This window comes from Miscanthus floridulus, chromosome 8, assembly GCF_019320115.1.
Source record: "Miscanthus floridulus cultivar M001 chromosome 8, ASM1932011v1, whole genome shotgun sequence".
Classification (NCBI taxonomy): domain Eukaryota; kingdom Viridiplantae; phylum Streptophyta; class Magnoliopsida; order Poales; family Poaceae; genus Miscanthus; species Miscanthus floridulus.
Window position 1 is genome coordinate 159,416,567 of NC_089587.1, and position 19,232 is coordinate 159,435,798.

At 43.0% G+C, this 19,232-nt stretch overlaps 2 protein-coding genes across 2 annotated transcripts; both read left to right on the forward strand.

The window, feature by feature from the left end:
• The first annotated feature begins 6,360 nt into the window (after positions 1-6,360).
• Positions 6,361-9,504, forward strand: LOC136473838 (endo-1,4-beta-xylanase 1-like). The gene is made up of 4 exons (XM_066471480.1): positions 6,361-6,438; positions 7,288-7,452; positions 7,638-8,231; positions 8,318-9,504. Exons 1-4 carry the CDS (start codon positions 6,361-6,363, stop codon positions 9,434-9,436), a joined length of 1,956 nt encoding a protein of 651 aa, XP_066327577.1. The 3' UTR covers positions 9,437-9,504.
• Positions 9,505-11,475: 1,971 nt separating this feature from the next.
• Positions 11,476-17,407, forward strand: LOC136473839 (ubiquitin-like modifier-activating enzyme 5). The gene is made up of 14 exons (XM_066471481.1): positions 11,476-11,879; positions 11,991-12,056; positions 12,171-12,284; positions 12,781-12,909; positions 13,077-13,145; positions 13,533-13,679; positions 13,817-13,853; positions 14,370-14,452; positions 14,690-14,764; positions 15,279-15,353; positions 15,996-16,082; positions 16,161-16,276; positions 16,770-16,819; positions 16,904-17,407. Exons 1-14 carry the CDS (start codon positions 11,793-11,795, stop codon positions 17,041-17,043), a joined length of 1,275 nt encoding a protein of 424 aa, XP_066327578.1. The 5' UTR covers positions 11,476-11,792; the 3' UTR covers positions 17,044-17,407.
• Positions 17,408-19,232: the final 1,825 nt, after the last annotated feature.

Sequence of the window (19,232 nt, forward strand, 5' to 3'; positions counted from 1 at the left end):
AACCATTGTCCTTGTCACTAAAGCTGAAAATGATCCAGCCCATCAACCGCCATATATTCATCACTATATGATATGCCATTATTCCAAGATGCAGTTTCAATAGAAGAATTTTTTCTATCTTCATAGATCAATGTTTGTTAACGAAATTTTATCCAAATATATTCATGTAGGGTTTTTTTTTGAAGGATTTGTTGTAGGATATATAATGGTCAAATAGGAACTCAATTTTGATACCCAGTTTGTAAACTAAGCGTTTTTTAGTTTATAAAAAATATCACATGTGATGATGTAAGCAGTTTTGGTTGGACTTACATGCATGGCTACAGACAAATGAAGGAAAACTTCAACGTTTCTTCATTTGTGAACTTTGAATATACAGATATAATATATTAATGTTGCTAAAGTAATATGAGCATTACATATTTTTTCCGGGAAGACTATCTTCAAACTTTATATCATAGCATCAGAGATCGCCTGTAGAAGAAGAAAATAAATTCTTATCATTTCGGAAATAGTAATGGTTATATTAGCAATAAGACACATATACTTACATTTCATAATGACTTATACTTACATTATTAACATAGAATTTTCTCATATGATGAATGACTACATGGTTCACATGGTACATAGGATCACAACATCACGCACCGACACCGCCCCGGCCCACCTCACGTCGTCGTCGTCGTCAGCACGCCGGCCCGCCTCACGTCGTCGTCGTCAGCACACCGGCCACCGCGCCGACACGTATATATACGTCATTTGTATTCATATGCATGTATATATACGTCGCGGAGCACCGCTGCCCTCGTTCGTCCATGCGTTTCTATGTATACGGCGGAGCACCACTGCCCTCGTTCACCCATGTGTACAGACATATATACGACGGAGTGGAGCACCGCCACTCTTGTCACACCACCCTTTCTCGTGGCCTAGTTGATCAACATTCGTATTATCGTTATCGTTAATGCTAAACAATCACATCAGGGCGAACCGCGCTATTGATGTCACCGACGTGGTTCGCCCTAGTCACCGACGCAATTTGCCCTCGGCCATTTATGTATAGCCCTAATTCGCCCTAGTACCAACGTAGTTCGTCCTAGTGTGGCGAATTGCGTCCGTGACGGAGGGGCAAGATTTAATAATGCATATTGTTCGTAGATTTTACGCATGTAAGCAAAGATTTGACGTACTATATATTGGTTTTGTTTTTTGAAGCTAGATGGCCGACCCGAGAAACATGGATGAGGAGGAGTTGATGATGAATTTGATCAACACTAGCACTCAAGTTGCCGGCGATGATGGTGCTAAAAATAACGTGCAAGAGGATGCAGATGACGGGAGTCAGTACTTAGCTCTTGAACAAAATGAGCAACAACATATTGGCCAAGTATATATTTTTTATTATTAGCTATATATATTATCATATGTCTTATGTGTGCTCATGACATTAAAAATAATGTTTATGTTTTGTAGCCCTCTGGATCGACATCAACAACTACAACGAAGAGTAAAAATGTTCGAGGTCCCAAAAAGCCATTGGAGGGCCGCTTCATCATCTCAGAGTTCAATGTGGATACAGGAGAACCGGGGGGGCTGAATAAAATGAAATTTGTGCACCACTGTGGTTACCTTGTACGGGACCGGCTCCCGATTAGTACCCGTGAATGGAAGAAGAAGACCAATGCTCCTCATGTCAGTTTTGTCTCCGATCGTGACAAGGCGTTAATTTGGAATGATGTCTTGGTACATTTCACGCTCTAAACAGATGGTTATGATGATATAATAGATGGTGATGAATTGAAGGAGCGAGTTAGGGATTGGGCAATGAAGAAGATGGCCACCCAGTTTCAGACTTGGAAGAAACACCTATACATGACGTATGTCAAGAAGAACATAGCACCAGATTTTACTGTCCTAGGCCCGATCTCAAAGCAGAGGCCCTATTGGGATGAGTTTGTATAGTACAAGACTTCGGAAGAGGGTGTGAGTCGGGTGATAAAGAACCAACGTAATGCCCAACAGAAGACATACCACCATACCTTGGGATCAGGTGGCTACCCGACTACCATTAAGAAGTGGAACAAAATGGAAGCAGACCTTCTTGCCAAGGGTATCAGACCAGAATCACTCGAGTGGGGAGAACGTGCAAAGAATTGGTTTTTTGCTCATGGGGGAACACTAGACCAGGAGACAGGGAAGTGCGTTTATGGCGCAAGACTACAAGAAGCAGCAGAAAGATTGTTTTATGCTTAGAGAGCTACTGCTAGTGGTGCGTTCAGGCCCAACAGAGAGAAGGATGAGCTGACATACGCCATTGGGACTATTGAACATGGTGGCTGAACTAGAGGCAAAGGAAGTGTCTCATGGGAGCATGGATTCCCTCAGGACAGACCTTCCTACAGAAATCACCAGAGAAAGAAGGAAGAAGAGGCACAGCGGCTCTAGAGGTTGGAGGAAGCGGCGCGTGAAGCACAGGAGCGGGAAAAAAACCTTGAAGCGAGAATGCAGGAGGAAATCAGAAGACAAGTGCAAATAGCAGTGAGTGCAAGCAAGCAGGCATCAGAGCCAGGAATCAACATTAGCCAATCTGTTCAGTTGAAAAGCAGCTGCGCTTCCACGGAGATACCAAATCAAGGGGACACAGGACTGCGCTTCCCTGTGGATGACGTCACTGAACCTTGTACAACGTGTGAGCTACACATTCCGAAGGAGAATTCCACAATCAAGGTGGCTATCGGTCTTGTTAATCCTATCGACCGAACCAAGACACCAAGGATTCATGGGAATATAATCCAAGAAGGATATGCTACCATCTCGGTAGATAAAGCTGAAAAAGGTTTTAGTGATTTGCCTCTTGACATTCCTGGAGGTGATGGCGAGAAGACTCTAGGAGAAGCGGAGAAGACATTCATTCTATGGTGCAAGCGCTACATCATCATTCCAGGGATGTCGGCTCCACCTCCTCCTGAACCACCTCACCATAGGTACATGCGGATGAAAACACTACATCATTAATTTGTATTGGGGCTTAAATAATTAACAATCTGCTCATAATAATATGTCATTCCTTTTTTGTAGCAAATCCTCCCCCAACCTAAATCCAATTGTTCAATCGCCAGATCATCATAGTGCTCTGTACGATGACATTGTGTTGGAAGACGAGGCTACATCCACACCATCTCCAAGGAGGTCTCCAACGCCGCAGCCACCACCTCCAAGGAGGTCTCCAACGCCGCTGCCAACACCTCCAAGGAGGTCTCCAACGCCTCCCCCGCCCCCGCCTACCAAGAAGCCTAGCAAGAGGCCAGCCCCTCAAACAAAGAACCAGTCCCCGCCTGCAAAGAAAGCCACCGTGAAACCAAGGGCTATTCCCAAAATAATATCTGAAGAGAAGAAAGAAGGAACTGATGCATATAAAAAAGACATGTCTAGATTCTATGACAAACTTAAAATGAATCAAGAAGCAAGGAGAAACCCGGAGAAACCGTACTTCTTCGTAGCTCCAGATATTCTAAGAAAAAAGGTGACTTCTTACCAGCAACAACAGCGGGAATCTCGTAAGCCGTCCAAATCAACGTTATCAGACTATGACCGCACTCTCACCAAGTCAATTGAGGCGGCACAGAAAAAGAAGTGAGTAGAGAAAGGAGTTGCCCAACTCGAACAACAAGCGCACCAATCAATTCCCCCGCTAGTTGTTGGTAATGAATATGGTTCAAATTTAGGATTAATGCATCAGGCAAATATACCTCCGGATGTCGATTTGGATCACCTTGGTGAATTTCTTGATGAGACTGGTCTCGACCTTTACCAGATGTTTAGTGATGGAAACATTGAGAGTGCGGCGGAGGTTGATATTTGGAAGAAAAAATTTGTACTAGGACAGAGTCTATACAACCCTCAAGCCTTATCTGATCTGGGGACGTAAATGTACCTGCTAAACAAGTGGTACATGCAGGCGTCTACCAGTGGAGACTTCTGCGTTGGTGTCAGAATTAGAGACGAACATTGGTTCTGTGGCGATGATGTTATGTATGTTGACTTTGCAGAATTTCATCAACTATGCCACCTGACCTCTCTGGACAAAGTTATCATTAGCTGCTATTGCCTGTAAGTAATAATTCTTTCGATCTATTATTAAACTCATCATATGTGTGTATATGCATATAAATTATCCTAACAAGTACTATATATATGCAGATTTACAATGACAGAGCTCAGAAAGGAAGGCTGCAATGAAATTGGTTTTGTTGATCCCCATATAGTATTCAAAGACCCAATTACTCCAAAGACTAATTGGAAGTCTAAGTCAGAGAGTAACCTCATGAACTTCTTAGTGAACCAACGCCACAAGAAGAATATACTCTTTCCCTATAACTTCAAGTGAGTGTTAATCATGTCGATCATATCCTTAATGGCTCATATGTTGATTCTAGTTAATTAATGAGTGTTATGCGTTATATCCTATAAACACATGCAGCAATCACTGGATATTGATGGACATCGATCTGGTGAAAAGTCACTTGATAATCTATGACTCGATGAGAAAACCACAACAAGACTACCAAGATATGATAGATATTATCCAGAGGTAATTTCGGGATCTCTAGCAACTATATATACACACAAACATGATGATTAACTATATCTGATGACGTGACAAATTTTTTATTGGGCAGTGTTTAGAAAACCTTTATTGAGAAGCAACACATGGAAAAATGCAAAGCGCCACTGAATATAATCCCTTTGAAAGTAAGTCCCCTGAATCGCATCATCTTTATTAATTAAACATATAGCTTTCACCGGATCACCAGATTGGATGACAAATCTTTTTCTCGTAAAGTGGTGTCTGAGGCAGGAACAGGGGAACAACTACTGTGGTTACTATGTTTGCAAGTTTATCAAGGTGCTCTCCCAAAGAACTCCTACAGAGAGACTCAAAGTACGTTAAAAATACACTATATATTCATTTAATTATTATTATTGATTGTGTTACTATGTCTTTATATATATATATATATATATATGTACATATATTAATTTATTTTCCTTTAATTCAAACCCGTAGACTCGATGGTTGGAGGAAAAGGTCATACGGCAAGACCAAATCAAAGCAATTCAAGAGTCTATAGCCGGATTTTTTAATGAGCAGGTCATCGATTCCAAGGGCGAATTCTACTTCGACCCAACACTGCCATTGAAGCCAAGCTAGAGGATGAGAGGAAACTTGTTATGTCACAACAACTGTAATGCAATCTTTTGTAATATATGCACATGAAATAATATAATGTAAAATACACATATGCATGCATGCATGTAAATATATATATGATGCATATATATATATATATATATATATATATATATATATATATAGGGAGAGGCTATTCAGCAGCCGGCTACAAAATAAGTTATTCTGTAGCCACCTCTATTTACCATAATTTTATATACTAATTTACCATAATGTCAATACATATTTACGATAGTTGGGTTACTATAACACATGGGAATATTTACCATAACGTTATAGTAAACCACTTAGTAAGGAGTTACTGTAAATCTCGTAAATTAACATAGTAATTATCGTAACTCAAAGTGGCTACAGAATAAGTTATTCTGCAGCCAGCTATAGGATAGTAGTTCTATATATATATATATATATATATATATATATTTCTATGCTTGAATTATGTGATTTAATACGTTCATTGTGCTTGAACCGAAACATACTATATGCGCGTATAAATGTATAATTAGCAGCGTACAATACGACTTCGAAAACCTATTTTGAAAAGAAAACAAAAAATGAAAAGAAAAGAAAAAAGAAAAAAAACCTTTAGTCCCGGTTCGTATTACCAACCGGGACTAAAGGTGCCGGCCATCGTGGCATGTCAGGAGGCACCTTTAGTCCCGGTTGGTGTTACCCACCGGGACTAAATGTCCTCCTTTAGTCCCGGTTTCTGACCCGGGACTAAAAGACCCCCTTTAGTCCCGGATGCTTGCTCCCGGGTGGGGAACCGGGACTAGAGGAGGTTCCCCACTGGGAGTAAAGCTCGGTTCTCTACCAGTGTATATGCTACACGGTTATTGGGCGGCCCATACATGCCCAACACAATATAATTTCCTTCCCTATTATTAACTGGTCTCAGTGCATGTACGTCAGCACGGCGAGAGCGACGCCGCGGTGCATCACCATAAATAGGTAGACACACATGACACAACACAATTCATTCATGCTATATGCTTTTGCTAGCTTTTAGCCGCTATCCGTGCCTTGAAGCTATGCATGTCGATCGTGGTAGTTTTGGCGACGCTGCACGGCTAAACGAGCTGCATCATAGTCCATCGTCTCCATCCATGCAGTGCGGGTGGCGGCTGCAACTTGCAACTGGTGCCATGAACTTTATACTTGATCTACACGCTCCATATTGGTATGATATATATAAATTTTCTATCAACTGCCAAAGATTTATATATAGCACTACTACTTCTTATCTTATTATAGTTCATCATATATAGAATCAGTTTAATTTCCACCACATATATGTTCTTGATAGAATTAAAAGGGTACGTAGATCAATACATCCAGTGATCGATCAACTTTGTCACACATGCATGCAGTGATCGATCGTCGGTAAGAGAGACTAAGTGTACACCAAGATATAAGAGAGGAATCTAACTAAACACCCACTTCTTTGAATTGGCATGTATGTATCATCCCTACAAATTTAAGTCTGGCCAATGACAGTGCAGATGCATGGTGGTCTTGCTTCACCTTGACTTCAAAAAAAATCAGGGAAGAGGGAGAGAGAGAGATCAGAGAGATCAGAGAGAGAGAGAGATCTTTGTCTTGGTAATAACATTCATCACACAGCTGGTTGCTTGCAGTTTGTTCTTTGAATCAACTGGGGTAAGTTGGTCTTTGCTACTACGCATTGCTGCAAGCAACTCTAGAGAAAGGTAGTACCTCCGGTTCTCTAAAGCAAGTCGTTTTAGATATCGATACGGTCTTTAAGAAACGACTTTAACCGCTACTTTTTGCTATAAAATATTCATAAAATATAGTCAATATATACTTTTATGAAACTACATTTCGAGATGAATCTACTTGTATCACTTTCGTATTTTCAAACTCAACCCAAAAAAGTTATTTGTAGTCAAAGTTTAAAATATTTAACTTAAGACAACATCAAAACGACTTGCTTTAGAGAACCGGAGGGAGTATATGTTTTTCCTTGCCACGAAAGATAATACATATATGACGGCCGGATGCCTTTAAATACGGCTGCGTCCTCAATCCCGTCTCTCCTCACAACAAGTCACGAGCGAACAAGTTTCCTTTCGTCCCAACACACAAACACACACCAAAAACTCCCGGGCGCCAGAGCTCGATCAAATCGAGACCATTTCCTCCAGAGCTTGCCGGCCATGGTGGCCTGCAGTCACCAGGTATGTATATATATGCATGTGCTGCTTTTGTCGTACAGTACGAACAGACGATGAAAAATATACATACATACCCACTGCCACTTGTGTATTGTACAGTACTGTCGGAATGAAGCGCATGCATATACTGCACGTCGTCTCTCATCACTTCCTTTGTTTTGCATGCATGCATGTCGATCGACCTGCAGGGTGATGTGGTGTTCGAGGTGGACGCCATCGGCTGGGCTCCCTCCGGTGCGCGCACGGCGCTGTCCCTGCACCACGAGCTGGACCCGGCCAGGCTCCCCGCCGCTAATAAAGGGGCGGCCACCGTCGGCGGGCACGAGCGCACGCCCAGCGGGCGGTACGTCCTCGCGACGGGGCTCGCCGACGAGGAGGACGGCCTGTGCCAGGCGATCACGCCGGGCGCGCTCAAGCCCCGGGTCACGTACCGTGTCGCCGGATGGATCAGCGTCAGCGTAGCGGCGGCGCCAGGCGCCGGGGTGGGAGGAACAACGACCTATCATCCCGTGCACGTCAGCATCCGCGTCGACGACGGCCGCTGCGTCATCGACGGCGGCGCTGTCGCCTGCTCCGCCACCGCCTCCGAGTCGGAGGCAGCAGGCGGCGGCAGCAGGTGGGCGGAGATCAAGGGCGCGTTCCGGCTGAAGGAGAGCCCCCGCAGCGCGTCGGTGCACGTGCATGGGGCGCCTGCCGGCGTGGACGTGAAGGTCATGGACCTTCGGATCATCGCCACCGACCCAAAAGCGCGCTTCAGCTACCTCAAGGACAAGACGGACAAGGTGAGCGACACGCCTCATTTACGTCTTAATAGTAAGCTCGCTGGTACGTAGCTGCTGTGTGTGAGTGACATGCATGCATGGACCAGGTGCGCAAGCGTGACGTGGTTGTGAAGGTGGGCGGTGCCCCGGCGGGCGCGTCCGTGCGCGTGGTGCAGCTGGACAGCGCCTTCCCCATTGGCAGCTGCATCAACGGCACGGTGATCCAGGACCCGGCCTTCGTGGACTTCTTCACCAACCACATGGACTGGGCCGTCTTCGAGAACGAGCTCAAGTGGTACTGGACCGAGGCGCAGCGCGGGCAGCTCAACTACGCGGACGCCGACCGCCTGCTCGACTTCTGCGACCGCGCGGGCAAGCCCGTGCGGGGCCACTGCATCTTCTGGGCCGTCGACGCCGACGTGCAGCAGTGGATCAAGGACATCGCCGCCTACGGCCGGGACCAGCTCATGGCTGCCGTGCAGGCACGCCTCAACGGCCTCCTCGGCCGCTACGCGGGGAGGTTCCCGCACTACGACGTCAACAACGAGATGCTGCACGGGCGCTTCTTCCGCGACCGCCTGGGCGACGACGTGGCCGCGCTCATGTTCCGCGAGGCGGCCCGCCTGGACCCGGGCGCCGCGCTCTTCGTCAACGACTACAACGTCGAGTGCGGCAACGACCCCAGCGCCACGCCGGAGCGGTACGTGGAGCTCATCCGCTACCTGCAGTGGCGCGGCGCGCAGGTCGGCGGCGTGGGGCTGCAGGGCCACGTGACCCACCCCGTCGGGGAGATCATCTGCTACGCGCTCGACGCGCTCTCCGCGGCCACCGACCTGCCTATCTGGTTTACGGAGCTCGACGTGGGCGAGCCCGACGACGCCCTGCGGGCCGACGACCTCGAGGCCGTGATGCGCGAGGCGTACGCGCACCCGGCCGTCCAGGGCGTCGTGCTCTGGGGGTTCATGCAGGGACACATGTGGAGGCAGGACGCCGCCCTCGTCAACACCGACGGCACAGTCAACGACGCCGGCCAGAGGTTCATTGACCTCCGGAGGGAGTGGACCTCCGACGCGCGGGGCCGCCTCGACGCCGATGGACAGTTCAAGTTCAGGGGCTTCCACGGCAACTACGTGGCGCAGGTCACCATGCCCACGGGGACGAAGATGCTCAAGGCGTTCACCGTCGACAAAGGGGACACGCCTCTCGTCCTGGACATGGATAACTGAACATCGCCGCCTGACAATTACATTACATGCCTCTCGACAAAGGGGACAAGTATTTGGATAGCAGCCGGCCGGACCCCCTAATATATATTCCATAATAATCGGTACGTACTGTATGTAATAATAATAAATAATATGAGTGATGATGTATTGTACTGGCTGAGCCTAATTAATTGAGGAGATATAGTAATAAATAAAGTAATCCAGTTATTATCAGTCGATTTTAATTCTATATACATGTGGAATATCTTTCGGCCAGTTATATCACTAATAACTTATAAAAAAAAGTCTCGCAGCAACACGTGTGATATTCTTCAGTTTTCTATCATCTACAAACCTGTGCAAAATACATCTATCACTTATGTGCTCTAAACAAGTATTTGCTTAAGCTATTATTACTTCGATCACATCCTCTTCCATAAACTGGTTTTTACTTTAGATATCTATATCAAGATGTATCTACAACTAGGAGAAGCCGATGTTGTCATATATATCAATACATTTTAAGCAATTCCAATAAACCAACACAAATACATTCCAAATTTGAAAGTCCCATATTATTGCCAAAGATTATAACTAAATTATTTATTTACATGGACATATATATGGAATAAAGTCTACATTAAATTTTTTATGAAAAAAGTTAAAGTTAACAAGGAAGCAACACAGGATAGTTTACTAGTCGGTGTGAGTTTGAATCTTGGTGTCGTACATACCCTTTTTTTCATTTTCTTTTCGCCTGCTGAGCTGTGTGGGCTAGGAGCCCAAAAGTGCCCAAGGTGGAGAGGGTTTGATTGCCTACTGTTTTGACAAGGAGGTAGTTTTTTTTTTAATAAAAAAAGTCTCATTTACCTCTCTCAACTATCACGTCTGATTTTCTTCCTGAGCTACAAAATCAGTTTTTTAATCTCCCTTAACTTTTGAAAATCGTTCACTTTTGCACACTCAGCGGTTTTGGCAGTGGTTTTGCTAATGTGGCGCCACGTCAAGGAGGTAAATTGGACTAAGTTGGAAGTTCAAGGAGGTAAATCGGATTAGAACTTCTTTTATAAAATATATATATAAAATATTAATAAAATATTTTTAAAATATCAAAATATATTTTTTATATAAAAAATAATACAATTGAAAATCATAAAACCTAGTTTAATCTTAGAAAATTCATACAAAATTTGTTTTAGCTCGGAAAATTATGAAACTAGTTCTAGATTTTTTTTTCTAAAATCATGCTCTATGTTTTTTTGAGACAAAATCATGCTCTATGTTATATATGTTATATTGCCTAGCTTGAAATATCTTGTTCACAACATTTTGATAAAGTTTAATGACCTTTCTGAACAATCACGAAAGTTTGATTTACCTCCTCGTGACTGACATGGTGCCACGTAGAATGGCTGACATGGTGCCACATCAGCTAAAACCGTGGAAGGTAATAAATAAGACGATTTAAAAATGAAGGGAGCCTAAAAGTCTGATTTTCCAGTTAAAGGAGGCAAATTGAACTTGTGCAATAATTGGGGGAGGTTAGATAGAATTTTTTCTTGTACTCTCTTCATCCCAAAATAAGTGCATATCTTGCTTATCGTGAACTCAAACTTCTTTTAACTTTGACTAATGATATAGAAAATAATATCAATATTTATATTTATAAATAATTTTATTATAAAAAGTATATTCTACAACCAATTTAATAATACTTACTACATACTATAAGTATTAGTAATTCTTTTATGTATTTAGAAAAGTTCGACTTTTATATGGGCTCTTATTTTGCAACGAAGGGAGTACTTTTTCTTTAGAACCGTTCGGCCTGCTAACATCACTGTGCGAAGACAGATGCCATATCATTTGTAAAGCCCAGTTTTATAGCGCTCCCTGTAATCGGAGGAGCGGTCGGCGGCCGCTCCAAACGATAATCCGCTGAATGGAAGCGATTCAGGTTTTTGACCTACGCTTCTGCTCCCCACCGATTTGGTCTGGATTCGGCGGTCTCCAGCGACCGTATGCCGCCTGCGGACGATCGGCACGGCCCCGCGCTTCTCCCCGTAGCGGCGAGGCTCGCCCGTGTCGCCTCTCTCCGTCGCGGAGGTTCGCCCGCACCGCCTGGAGCCCTGGAGACGAGCTAGAGCCGGAGCCGAGTGACGTTGGAGCTGAGTGGGGAGCGAGTGGAGCTGGAGCTGGAGCCAGAGCGGCACGAGAGCGCTACCAAACGGGGCCTGCCACGTCACGTGGAATGCGTCATCGGTCCGACACCTGAGACCAGCGCTCCTGCTTGTCTCTGTCATCGGCCACGGACGGCGGCGGAGCATAGGCATAGCAGCAAGCAAGCAGCGGAGACGCCGGAGAGCGGCGAGGAAACATGGAGAAGGAGCAGCTCGGCACGCTGCTCCGCGACCTCGACGCGCTCAAGCAGCATCCCGACGACCTCGCCTCCACCATCGATCGGGTATCCCTCCCAGTCCCACCCGGCTGCACCATGGATCTCGGCAGTTTCTATAGCCATCTTCCCTTCTCCGGTGCCTTTCCAAATCTTGATCCCGGTTCATCTGATTGCTAGATGCGGGAGCGGTTAGTGGCGATGATGAATCCGGCCGCCGGCGCCGCTTCTCGATCCAAGATCACGGTACGATCTGAGGGCTGATTTCCGCGTTCAGGCGCTCTGCGCTGTCCAAATTGAGTGCGATAGTTTTGGACAAATTGTGGATTTTACTCTGTTTGCGCGAAATTGGGGATGCAGGACATGAGCGCGGAAGTGGTGGACAACAATCCCTACAGCAGACTTATGGCGTTGCAGCGGATGGGTGTAGTGGAGAATTATGAGCGCATCAGGGACTACTCCGTCGCCATCGTTGTAAGCATCCTTCTCACCTAGTTTAGCGTTGCTACTCTTCAAACTTAGTTACATCAGCACAGAATTTCGAAATTGGCATTTACTTCCATCCTCGAGTAGAGGAAGCCTCTCCATGTACTAGTATTATGCACTGAAAATGTCATCGATCTGGATATCACGAAGCTGAAGGGTCTCTTGGGACCATGCGAACTCGAGTATCTTTATCAGTATTGAGATTAGTCTAGGTATTACCATGTACTATGTGCTTAATATGGAAAATATAGTTATAATACCTGGTTATTTTTTTTGAAAGGTTTATAATACCTGTTTAGAACAACCAGCTATTGCGCTACTGTTATTTCTGCATGTTGATATATTTAAGACAACAATTCAAAGTTGGAAAACAGAAGAGAATTTGTAGCTTCATCACATCATACATGAAAAGATAATTTAGCACATATAGATGAGGAAATTCAACTCAGAGCAAACCTTTGATTCATTGTCATTATCTTTACAGGGCATAGGTGGTGTTGGTAGTGTTGCTGCGGAGATGCTCACTAGATGTGGAATTGGACGCCTGTTGTTGTATGACTATGACACAGTCGAGTTGGCTAACATGAATAGGTTGTTCTTTCGTCCAGAACAGGTAAGCTTCCAGGACAGGATGTTATGTGTTTGCCTTACCTCTTGTGGTTGTTTGTTTTACACCAAGACATTTTTCATGTTGAAGTGCTTATGTTCATTGCTCTGCAAGACTGCAAGAACATAATTCAAATCAGACCGTGACTATATTCAGTCCATATACTTTGTTAGGTTGGAATGACCAAAACAGATGCTGCTGTACAGACACTTTCTGGAATAAATCCTGATGTTGTGTTGGAGGTCAGCAACTATGCCCAGTATCAATATTATTTGTTAGCCTTTTTTCCTACATCAGTAAACCAAATCATTTCATTAGATTCTGAGCATCATTACTTTTTTGGTAGAAGTGACAAATATAGGGCATGCGGTTTTTGTTGAACTAACCATTCTTAATGTTTTCTACTTTCCATTACTTATTCATCTTCCATTGTATTTGTATAAAACTAGAAGTTTTTGTTGTACTGTTTCCTTTTTACTATCTTTATTACATGCTCCAACTTGGTACATTGCCTTATGACATGCAAAATAGCAGGCATGATTTCTTTGCTTAGGCCGTATTGGATGGAGTAGCAATACCATTGTATTCCTTATCTTATAAGAGATTCTAACATCTCTTCTCTACTGTAGAGCTACTCATTGAATATTACTACAGTCAAAGGTTTCGAAACATTTTTGGCAAGTTTAAAAGCACGGAGCTCTGATGAATGTAGCACTGGAGTTGATCTTGTCTTGAGTTGTGTCGATAACTATGAAGCTCGTATGGTTGTAAACCAGGTGATTTGTCCACGCACAACTAAATTATTTTGTCCCTCCGTCACGTGCCTTATAATAACATTATGTGCATAGTTATGTATTGTGGTGCAGTTCATTGGTGGGAATTTGCTTATTTGTTCTTTGTACCTTCTTTTCAGGCATGCAATGAGCTCGGTCAGACGTGGATGGAGTCTGGTAAGTTGGAAATCACATTTATTGACAGCAAAACTTTTCAGAAACTGCATTCCTTAACAATATGCTTATTGCCTACTATTCTTGTGTAATGCTGCCATTGTATCTCGTTGTATGCCCTAATCACACCTCAAATGTGTCAAACCAGCTTCACTTGTATAATGTTTTCTCCTTGCTTTATATCACTAGTCAGTATCCTTCAGCCATGATACTTGGTAATCAGTTGAACCTTGTGCATTGCTAATTTTTCAAGGCACACAAGGGAAACTGATTTTGTCAGGATTCTATTTTACTGTGTTATGCTTATTTTTTTTATAAGGATGTTCAATATAGTTATACAGGATTATGGATTCAAAGCAGAGCTTTTCTTCACATAATTCGTTTGGAAAACAGTGTGTAATTGCAATCCACAGAAATATACACACAAGTTTAAGTTTTGAAGCTTACTGGATTACAGCCCATTCTTTATTGAACTCAGTGTGATGGTACAATGCTGAGATAGCTTCTGGCTATGTACAGGTGTCTCAGAAGACGCTGTTTCTGGTCATATACAACTGCTGGTTCCTGGTGAAACTGCATGTTTTGCATGTGCTCCTCCATTGGTATATTCTTTTGATCTTATATTTACTATTGTTTAATGGTGTGCAGTGTGCTCTTGTGAATTTGATACTTTTAGATTTTGAATGTGTGTTTTATATTGTGATCTCTAGCAATTTCGGTGCTGAAATTTCAATGGTTATTCTGGCTTGACAGAGATGTCCCCTATGAACTTCCATAGCATATAATTTTCATTTATGTATCACTTCTTGCTTACTTGTCTTTAATGCCTTTAATTATAGGTTGTAGCATCTGGAGTGGATGAGCGTACACTTAAGAGAGAAGGTGTTTGTGCTGCTTCTTTGCCAACTACAATGGTGAGGCGTTGTTTTATCCTTTTACCATTTCTTTTGTATTATTGTTTGCCATTGTCTCGGTGCTTGAATCAGTGATGTTTCAATTATTTGTGTTGTATAGTGCCGGGTAGCCTTATATGGACCAGTGCATCTTCTCATTAGTTTTGAGACATGATTTTTCCGCATGCTTTGCTTTTTCCCATTATATTAAGAAGAACAAAGGGAGTCTTAGAAGACTCATACACACCCATTAAGGCAGGCTTCCTTGCACTCTACAAAGCATGACCAACTGCATTGTAACATGGAAGCTATATTTGTGTAGCTGACTAGTTGCCTTTTATATGTAATATCTACAGTATTTTCTCAACATTGTTGGAAACAACTGCAATCCACTGGATCAAACATTTCATGATTGTGTACTACCAAGGATGCATTGCATTCTTTACACTTAGAATTCTTCTTTTGTCTTCACCAGAAGTTCATTCGTACCTCCTCTCCTGTTCCTTTTTAGGTCTAATAAATATGGCTTTTGCAGGGTGTTGTTGCTGGTCTCCTGGTCCAGAATGCTCTGAAATATTTGTTGAACTTCGGACAAGTTTCCCCTTACTTGGTAATTACTTGATTTTAACTATGGCATTGATAATCCTGCAAACTTCACTGAGGGCTTGTTTTGTTTGGAGGTTTCATTCCGCCCCCCCCCCCCCCCCCCCCCCCCCCCCCCCCCGCCGCCCGATTAACCGAAGCTTAAGCCCACTCAGTTGCGGATTCATCCACAAAGTCTTCTCTTCTTTAGATTCTTCAGATTGTAAATACTGTTTCCTTTAATTTCTTGCTTAAAATGTGGTGCGTATGATATACTCCCTCTTATTCAAAATGTAAGTCCTTTAGGACAGCCACAGTCTCCACTCTCCAATGTGATGCTTTAAATAGTGCATACTATATATCATGAAAGCATTTTCCATGATAAATAATCTCAACCATGCGCCAAGTTATACTTTCGATATATAGATGGGCCAAGTTAAAAAAAAAATTGACCAGATAGAATCCTAAAGTAACTGTTTTAAAAAAAAAGAATCCTAAGGTAACCTACATTTGGAATCGGAGGGAGTATATTTGTTAGGGTTAATACTAATAATTTTAGGCTTGAAAGATTAGACCACCATGTCTCATGTTGATCCAGTATATCCATCCCTACATTTTATATGAATGCTAGTTTTTAAAATCTCTTTATCTATTCATTCACAATTTGCAGGGATATAACTCACTTAAGGATTATTTCCCTGCAATGGAAATGAGGCCAAACCCACAATGCTCGAATCCAGCATGTGTTCAGAGACAGGTGTTTGTCTGTCCCAAAAAGTGTTGCTATGTCTAAATACAAAAACTGATGAAGGATTTCTAACATCACCATTTTCAGAAAGAATATATGGAATCCAAACCTGCTAGAGATGCAGCAGCAAAGGCTAAGATGGAAGCTGCAGCATCTGCAGAAAACGAATGTCCTGTCCACGTAGACAATGAGTGGAATATTAGGTACATCATTCGACATCAACTTAAATTTATTTTGCTCCAGAATACTGATTTATTGATTTATTTGTATCATAAACAAATGTGTAACAACGTTCGTCAAAGATATTATTTACTTAAAAGTACTACTAATATGAATATTACTGATGCGACCTAGTGTTTCATTAGCTACCATTTCAATAGCTAACAGAGCTAATAACATTGTGGTGGACCAATGGAACACTGTACCCACTGTCAAAGTTGAAACCGCATAATTTCTTGAGCAACCTCATTAGCAAGATTGCATCGTAGTTGAAAATATAGTTCATATGTTTTGACTAAAAGTTTATGTCTTGTTTTTAATAGAGTATATGATACTGAAACTAATTGGCTAGTACTTTGATGCTGCTGTCATTGTATTTCCAGTATTTTGTTTGTCTACCGTACCGCAAATTGACATGTTTGATTCATAAATATCAGTTTTACGTCATCTAAATTATAATTTTTATTTTGTATGCAGTGTTGTTGATGATGACGAAACTGGGACATCAAGCATTCGAAACACTCCAGGTAAATGAAATGACATTTTTAGATCAGAACAAAGTATATTTCCTCGATCAGCCGCTGACACCTTTTGACACTGAAATTCTACAGATATCCTACCAGAAGGTCTTGTCCGTGAGCTTCCAGATGCTGATTCATATGCAGAACCAGCCGCACCAGTGAGTTCCAGTGCTATTGATGATGATCTCGAGGAGCTCCAGCGTCAACTTGATGCCCTAAACGCATCGTAGCCTTGATAAGTAAGCTAGCTCATCTGCGTCTCGGCTTCTCCCCAATCCCAACTTGGATGGGGAAAGATGGATGATTCACATACTGTGGTTTGTGTCTGTTCTGACGGAGTTGGTAAATTCACCGGATATAGCCGCACCATGGTAAAAAAGAGAGAAAAGGATGGCTATACTGCTTTGGGAGTGTTGACTTACAATTTTGGTTGAGAACATGTACATGTCTGAGCCAGGCAACTCGTTGGTACTAATGTCTGCATTTTTGCCGATTGCTAAGAAATCAGATGTCTCATAGCTGTTGGTATTCAAAGGTTTGTCTGGAACCGTCATTTGCTTATTATTCAGAGGTTCCACTACTGCTTCCTGTTAACTCATGACAGCTTTTATCTGACTGCGAAGCGTTAAAGTTTAATCTCCTGCTCCGTATCATCTGAGCTGCAGTGCTTCCTCTTGACAAGAGTCGAAGATTCAATACATATATATGTAGAACGGAAATCGCTTTGGATGCCATGAGTCGCTGTGACTGTGAGGTGTGTGAATGTCGAGTGGTGCAACTACACCCACACGCCGTTGACCTTGTTTAGATACAAACTACTTCCAATATGTTTTGGCAGTGCAAATTTTTTGGCAGATTGGGCCAAAGCTTAATTCAGATAGGTAAAACTCAAGTGAACTATAATTTGGAACCGAGGGAGTATATGGATTCGAGTGGAAAATAAACTAATTCTCTGTTAACCTACTACTGCTGTTGTTTATCCAAAGGACGGCCACGCCTGCCTGACGAATGGGGCAAGTAACTGAATAAAGGCCGCGCGCGGTGCCTAACTGACGAACGGGGAAGGTGGTTTTGGGTTGCCGACATGTGAAGTGGCGATTTGTTCCCAAATCCCAAGCCGGCCGGTTGCTGGCTGGCTGGAGAAGCGCGCGCAGGCCCACCCGCCCGCCGGCAAGTATGTGAGCAACACGGCCGCACAGGCGCAAGACAGCAACGCGTGTGACGAAATAGATGCTGCCTAGAAATGGATAAATGTTTTCAAAGCAAGTAGAAAGTGAATGACGATCGAGCAACATGTTAATGTATAACAAACTAAAGGAGAAACAACGGACGGAAGGAAGCATAAATAAATAACATGAATGATGACACCAACCAATTATATATGGATATATATGGACCTCGCGCCAGCGCCCGGTTCGCTGGGCTTATAAGTCGTATTTTGTCAGCCAACGAACAATATTTTTTCCTCACGACAAATCAGCCAACGGTACTTTCAGCTATGACTTATTAGCCAAACGAACAGGACACCAGATCGATAGGAGAAGTGGTTTCGGTTTAGGCTCGTTTGCCCACACACAGGCGACAGCCGAGCAATGCAAGGAAATTGCGTTACGTTGGTGCATGCATCAGGGGGATGCTGTTGGATCGGTTCAGCGCCCCTCCTGCTCCTGCACCGGCTTTCCGTTCCTTCCCTGATTGGAGCACGCGCACAAAGAGCAACGCGATGGAGCCCACGGGTTCGAAACCAAAATTCAGTTGACGTGCTGTTTAATAATGGACTGCTTCGGTGGCTTACAAACTTGGAAGATCCGTGGAGGGAAGATCCTTGGATTTTAAATGGATTGTTGAAGCACCACGTAACATGCAATTCGGCATACATCATAACAAAAGGTGTCGGCGGGATGATCAGTATTTGCTCATCAGACATTTTCCGTGACTAGGATTGATAACTTATTATTAAGGCAAAGTCCACGTATTTTAGATTTCACTATTTATATAGAAAATAGTATAAACAATTATAGTTTCAAATATGTATACTGTAAAATATATTTCATGAGAATCTGATAACACTTATTTGATCGCTATCATAAATATATACTGTAGTATTTTTTGTAAAGATTTGGTCAAGATAAAGATGTTTTGAGTTAGTACTCTAGATACAAGTGCATTCTACTTTTCGGAATAGAGAGAGTATTTGTAAGAAAAACTATAGGATCATTAGTACACAGTTCAAAGATTTTTCTCTTATTTTGTAGAAAGTGCAATTTCAAAGTTCCCAAGAAAACCAACATCCAGAGTTCTAGGAAAATAAATTATAAAACCTTTCGTAAAGCAACAATAATCCATTTAAACCACTGCGTGAGTTTTGGCTCCTTCACACTGAAAAATTGTATTAGTTCTTCCTCCCAACACACTTCTA